The sequence below is a fragment of the Haemorhous mexicanus genome, chromosome 11 (assembly GCF_027477595.1).
Source record: "Haemorhous mexicanus isolate bHaeMex1 chromosome 11, bHaeMex1.pri, whole genome shotgun sequence".
Classification (NCBI taxonomy): Eukaryota; Metazoa; Chordata; class Aves; order Passeriformes; family Fringillidae; genus Haemorhous; species Haemorhous mexicanus.
The window spans coordinates 22,839,708-22,846,787 of NC_082351.1; the positions used below are offsets into that span (position 1 = coordinate 22,839,708).

The window sequence follows — 7,080 nt, forward strand, 5'->3', positions numbered from 1 at the left end:
AAATTAGATAGGCCAGACATTGAGAGGCACAGACCTCCAGAAGTACCTCTTTTGTACCTCCTCTCCTCTTACAGCCCCAGTGCAAAGACAATCCTTTCAATTACCCAACAAACAACATTTTCATTACCTTCACACCAACTCTCTACCCCCATTATCCCCCATAAACACAGATTTCATTGTTCAAACTCACCAGCAACTCCTGCTGCTGCTCAGCTCCTTTTTCCACACGGGATGAAGGAAACAAAAGAGGCAACGACTGTCCATTTCTTGAATATTGCAGAAAGAGGGATCAGCAAAGCCAGGACAGTAACCACACCAGAGAGCAGCAGGCACAGGTAACATCCTCCTGGAGGAGCACAGGGCATACCCCAAAAACTTCTGACGCCCAGCTCTGAGGCAGGGGCTTATTTATAGGTGTGCTAATTAAATTCCAAATGGAAACACCTGGCTTGTGCAAAGGGTAAAAGCAGGTGAAATGATTTAACAGCTTCAGCTCCAGGTGAAATGACTTAACAGCTTCAGCTCCAGGTGAAATGATTTAACAGATTCAGGTGAAATGATTTAACAGCTTCAGCTTCATCAACCTCAAACCCAAAACACCTGAGCCTGGCTAAATACAAAAGCTATTGGACCCCCCCCCCCCAGCAGGGGAACACACCTGGCTTTGTTTTCCCAAGACACAGGGCAGTTTCCAGCTCAGAAACAGAACATGTGAGATGATTTAGAAGAATATCATACATTGCACAGGCAGGACTTCTCTGAGCCAGGTTTAGATGAGAGATTGGGAATAAATTCTTGGTTGTGAGGAGAGGAGGCCCTGGCACAGGGTGCCCAGAGCAGCTGGGGCTGCCCCTGGATCCCTGGCAGTGCCCAAGGCCAGGGTGGACAGGGCTTGGAGCAGCCTGGGACAGTGGGAGGTGTCCCTGCCATGGCAGGGGAGGCACTGGATGAGCTTTAAGGTCCCTTCCAACCCAAACTGGTGTGTGATCCCAAGCCCCAGCTTTTCCATGGGTTTGTGTCTCCCATCATGCAGAACACTGATTTGACTGGAGTATGTCCTGCCAAAAGCCATAGCCCCCAGCTGTAAAAAACAGGAACACACTCCTGGAGCTAAAGTGATCTCAGCATTTATTATAATAAGGCCTAAAGCTTGGGGGGCCAGAGCAGGAGCGTTCCCATGGAGGATGCTGCAGCGCTGGATCTTCTTCCTTCCTTGAGCAGCGATGTCCCCAGTGGAGCAGCACACATTCACTGGCTCGGAGGTCCCCTTTTATCCTGTTGTTTGTCCCTTTGGACTGGTTTCTGTTGGGATCCTTCATTTCCATGGAGGTTTAAGGCGCTGGCTTGGCCCATTACAGCTCTGTCCGGGCTGGCTCCTTTCGCGTGGGCAGTGAGTGCACTTTACTGAGGTGTAATACGGTGAGTACCGTATTTCTTATAACTACCTTTTAACCCCTTTTACAATAAAACAACCAAACTTTTTAACAGTGCACGCTCAACAATTATTAACTATTTGCCAACAGTTTCTAACTTATTTTCGACAATGGCCACGGCTGTTCCCATCCCCAGGACAGGAGCACGGGGCACCTGTGCCTGCCCTGCATGGGGGCTCGGAGCTCCAGCCGCTCATCAGACACTTTAACTTCTTAAAAAAAAAAAAACAAAAAAAAAGCAAACCCGAACACCTTCAAAATAAGCAAGGACTGACAGCCACGTGAGGAATTAACACAACTCAGAGGTTTGCCATTAATATTGACCGTTTGTGCGAGCACTTCACACGCATCGCACGAAGCGCGGAACGACTGGAGGCGCGGCCTGGGGGAGGGAGGGAGGGACCGGAGGGGGCGCCGCGGCATTTTCCCCTACCCTGCCGAGGGCGGCTGCATCCCCGGGTCGGAGATGCGGGGTGGGACCGGGCCGGTGTGGAACGGGAGCGAGGTGGGACCGGAGCGGGAGCGGGACTGGGCCGGTGCGGAACGGGAGCGGGGTGGGAACGGGGCGCGGCCGGGGCTCCCTCACAGCGCCCGCCCCTCTGGGGGCTGGACCGTGCATCACGGCACCGCCCCTTCGAGGCACTGTCAATCACTGTTTCTACCCAATCAGCGAGCGGTGCCGCCCCCCGCGGCCAATGGGCGCGGGGCTCTGGCGGCGGGGGCGGAGCGCGGGCATGGCGGAGCTGAGCGGCGGCAGCGAGGCCGTGGCTGTGGCGCTGTGGCCGCCCGGGGAGGCCCCGCCGGCATTCCAGGTACCGGAGCGGGGACACCGGGGAGGAGAGCGGGGCAGGGACACCTCCCTCTGCGGTGACACCTTCCTCTGCAAGGACACCTCCCTCTGCAGGCCCCTCCGGCCGGGCCTTGGACACCGCCAGCGGTGCCGCAGCCGCTCCTTCTCCGGGCAACCTGGGCCTGGGTCTCCCCATCCTCCAGGGAAGGATTTATCCCTAATATCTCATCTAAATCTGATGCCTTTTAGTCTGTGTCTGTTCCTGCTTGTCCTGTCGCAGCAGGATGCCTAGGAATTTGCTTTAGTGGTGGTAGAATCTTTGCAAACCAGATTGGAGAAGCTTCTAATAAGCCTTGAGGAAAAAATTAAGCTGTGATCCCTGTAGAGCCAAATCTCCCTGAATTGCATGGTGCGCTCTTATTTTACTGAAACGTTGGTTGAGGAACATTAAACTTGGTTTTGAGTAAAGCCGAGTGAATGAGAAGCTGATACTTATTAAAAAAAGAAACTTGCAAATGCACTGTCATCTTTCACAACACCCAGAAGTGCCAAGTACAAGCTGCTGTGAAATGTAATATTTAGTGAGAGCACATCCTCCAGGCTTCTAATGAAGGCTGAATGCTGAGGAGGGAGTGGAAATACCCTCGTGGCTGTCCTTATACCTTGGTTTCCAAATGTAGCAGTTTCTCTCGGGTTTTGTTTTGCAACACTCCGTGGTTCTATAGCCAGTCACCTGCTGGGGGCATCGATGTAATTTTGAGAGCCTGATTTTCTACCGGAATTAGGAGGAAGTGTGAATATAACAACTTGGAGAGATAAATTGAAAGTATCTTCATTTTTATCATAATTGTGTATTTGAAATTCTGTGGCTCGAAGAGCTATAGATTAACCTTAGAAGTAACTTATTGAGCATTTTGAAGTGTGGGGAGAATTACTTTAACAATGCCTTGATAATTCTGCAAATAAATAATCTATAAATAAATACCTGTAGGATCACTATAAATGAAAATGGCACATAGTAGAGTCTAAATGGGCTGATTTTTGTTCTGCTAAGCACTTTTTGTGGCCAGGGGGCTATTTTGAGAAATTCAGGCACTAATGAGACTATCAGTTGGTTTTGGTCTATATGGAACATTTGATTTGTATTCTTTTAAACATTTCAGACAAATTTGAGTTGGAAGTTTACAGAAAAGCAAAGAGTTCATGATTTGCATTCCAGGATCAGCCATTTACCGACTGAAACTTGTTTCCCATTCTGGTTTCAAGCACTGCTGAAAGGCTCTGACTGCTGTTCTCTCTGCAGTACAGCCCCGAGAGCGTGGCCGGAGTGGACGGAGAGCTGGACCCCACCGAAGTGACCTTCCCGGGCTGCTCCTGCCGCAGCCGCTCCTGCGCGGCTCCCGAGTGCCCCTGCCTGAGCCGCGGGCACAACTACAGCAGCCTGGGGCTCTGGCTGGCCGAGCAGCAGCAGCAGCCCTTCTCCAGGCCCGTGTTTGAGTGCAACAGCCTGTGCTGCTGCGGGGAGGGCTGCCAGAACAGGCTGGTGCAGCGGGGGCTGCGCCTGCGGCTGCAGGTGTTCCGCACGCAGCGCAAGGGCTGGGGCGTGCGCGCCCTGCAGCCCATCCCCGGGGGCAGCTTCGTGTGCGAGTACGCCGGGGAGGTGCTGGGCTCTGCCGAGGCTCAGAGGAGAGCCCAGGCCCAGAGCCCGCAGGAGCCAAACTACATCATAGCAGTGAGGGAGCACCTGCACGACGGGCGGGTCCTGGAGACCTTCGTGGATCCCACGCGCGTCGGGAATGTGGGCAGGTTCCTGAACCACTCCTGTGAACCCAACCTCTTCATGGTGCCGGTCAGAGTTGACTCCATGGTGCCCAAACTGGCGCTTTTTGCGGCCACTGATATTTCTGCTGGAGAGGAACTCACATATGATTACTCTGGAAGATTCCAGAATTTCCCAGAAGCCAGCAGAGAACACAAAGCTCTGGAGGAAGAGAACAGCCTGAGGAAACCTTGCTACTGTGGTTCCCGCACGTGTGCTTCCTTCTTACCTTGGGACAGCTCCCTCTTTTCCACACCAGCGAGTTCTCCGTAGCCTTTCAGCCTTCCACACACCTAAAAATACTGCTTCTTCTAGCAGCTAAATCAAACTCATTCTGGTCCAACAGGGACGCACATGTGGGTTTGAGGAGCAGCAAAGAGACGTGGTTTTGAACTCATTTTATGGACAAACCTTTTCAAGGTGGATAGTACAAGGGATTATTGGAGCTTCGAGATGTTCCAGAATCAGTGACTAAGCCAGGCCTGGTGTTTTTGTCAGGTTTTCCTCTGACAGCTTGCTGTATGTTAAAGCAGCTCTGTCAGTTTGTACCTTCAGAAAGAATTTGTACCTTTGGCACTTGTACATGGACAGGATGTGATAACAGCAAGGAAAGTCACCGACAGTGGCACAAGACAATAACAAACCATGACTCTTGCAAGAAAGGCATTAGCTTTCTTAAAATCCATTAAATTATTGTTTTTAAATTACTTGCTGTAGTTTTTTTTTTTGTTCCACAAAGCATAGTACCTACTAATTATTGATGTAAAAGCAGAGCAGCTTTAGTACTTGGTGTGTCCCTTCTCCAGCTGCATGCCCCAAGCAGTTGTGACTGAGTGGCTGTTTCACTGCCATTCAGCTGTGCTGAAGTGGTGCAGGACAGCAGTCTGAGGAGCAGCACATGCCATGTTTTCTAATCACCTCAGCCTCGAGGCTGCTCCCATCAGACCTCTGCAATCACAACAAGCAGCACATCTGTTCCTCCCCAGCACTCAGTACCTGCTCAGGAAGCAAATGCAGCCCCTGCAGCATGAAGCAGGATGGTGCTGACAGCCAGCTGAAAGGAGTCATACAGAAGTGCATCTGAGCAGCAGCAGATGTGTGTTTTGTGCTGAAGAGCTGACAGATGCATGAGGGTTCTTTCAGCTGCTAACTGATCCATGTTTTCACTACTCCAGGGCCAGGCAGCACTACGCAAGGCCTGGCCTTTCCCAGCACAGGGACAAGGTCATTCCATCTTCTTTGCATCATCCCTGTCTGGCTGCAACAGCTGTGCAGGGCTTTTCTGAGCACCTCCTTCCCCCAGGCATGCACTGCCACACGGGCACATTCTGTAACTGCACGTTCCTCCACTTCCTTTCGGCAAAGATCAACGTAAGGCAGCTTCACATAGGCTGGTTTTGATATTTAAGATGGATAAACTGCAATGCAGTTTTTTATTGATGTCACACTGTGCCATCAGCAGCACAAACCCTCAATGATTTGCTCTGGACAGTTGGATCTTCACCTGTTTCCACACCCTTTGACATAACACACACAAGGGAGTGCATCTCATGGGGATCAGCTGTTCTGCAGGTGATCAGTAACTTCATTTTTAAATTACAGACAACTTTGATTTGGACCTGAGGGATTGGTGCCACTGAAGGACTGAGCTGTCAGTCCCAGCTCAGTGTGCTCTTTACAAGAAATCCAGGCAAACAGCTAAAACCTGGGAGCTCTCTCTAATCCTGACTGCTCTCCAAGAGCAGTAATGATTATCAGTACTTCAACATTCATTGGGAGATTCACTTTCCTGTTGAAATATGATCAGAATAATTCAAGGATGCAGCTCTGAACCAATTGAAGGTCCCCTGCTCTGGGGAGGGGGGGTTGGAACAAGATGAGCTTTAAGGTCCCTTCCAACCCAAACCACTCTGATTAAGCTGATACTGACTAGGAAAAAAGGACATTTTGCTATTTACTAAACAAAATCCTACTTGGTGTTTATGTTTGCTTCCTTGATAAGATGCACTGTTAACCTCTCCCATTTAAGTGCCTTCCTGCTGCTGCTGGGGTTTAGACACAGCTGTGGGTTTATGTGAAGATAAACATTACCACGTGATTTCTCTTAGGGTTAATCATTAAGCATCATTTCTGTCAGTGCAGAACCTTCCAAAGGATTTCAGCTGCTGCCAGAAGTAGCTGACAGGCTGAGTGGACATTAACTTCAGTGCTTGCCTCTTAGAGTTCCTGCTAAGGGAAGGGAAACTCCCTGGGTCCCATACCTTGGAATGCACAGGATTCCAGGGCACAGCCTGGACTGCAAGGTCTCTTGTGCAGAAGAGAGTTTTATCTGGCTTTCTCCCTGAAAAGGCATCATGCCAGCCACCTTGAGACCACAGGGCTGGGAGCAGATGATCCAATCCACTTCCTCTTTCCCTCCTGAGCAAAGTTTCAAGATGAGTGTTACAGCATCTGCACTCCTCATTTGCAGGATGACAGCACAGTTTGTTACCTTCCTGTTATGAGTATGCACTTGGCATGATTTTGAGTAGTTAAGGAAGTGCAGATTAAAAAAAATCCAACCACCTTGAGCAGTATCTGGTCCTTGATCACAGCCCCACAGCAGGAGCACAGCTGAGCCCTCTGTCCCTGCAATCCGAGCCCTCAGCCCACGCCAGCGCTGCAGCTCCTGGGAGTGACCTGATCCCAGATATCTGCTTGGAGCAAACTTCCCAGAACAGGAACAGTGCTGGACTGCTCAAAACAGCCACACCGAGGGCCTTGCAAAAACAAAATAATTGTTCATTGAGTTCTAAACCATCCTGGCAGTTGTTAATGGCCTTTTTCCATACAGCACTACACTCCACCATGCCTTGGCACTGCAGCTGCCTGGGGGAGTGCATCAAAATCTTACTGAAAAAATTCCCTGTCAAGAAACTAGGAAAGAAATAGTCTTTGTTGTATCTGCTGAACTTCTGTTCACTTTCTCCTTCAGACTCCTTTCAGCTTCAGAGTGTGCCCCTCAGAGCTCAGTGTGCTCTTCCACAATGAATCCAGTC

The 7,080-nt window shown here is 50.4% G+C and overlaps 1 protein-coding gene across 1 annotated transcript; it reads left to right on the forward strand.

Moving 5' to 3' along the window:
• The first annotated feature begins 2,143 nt into the window (after window positions 1-2,143).
• On the forward strand, window positions 2,144-4,749 carry LOC132332465 (histone-lysine N-methyltransferase SETMAR). The gene is made up of 2 exons (XM_059856855.1): window positions 2,144-2,245; window positions 3,527-4,749. The coding sequence occupies exons 1-2, from the start codon at window positions 2,168-2,170 to the stop codon at window positions 4,313-4,315; spliced, it is 867 nt and encodes a 288-aa protein (XP_059712838.1). The 5' UTR covers window positions 2,144-2,167; the 3' UTR covers window positions 4,316-4,749.
• The last annotated feature ends 2,331 nt before the right edge of the window (window positions 4,750-7,080 follow it).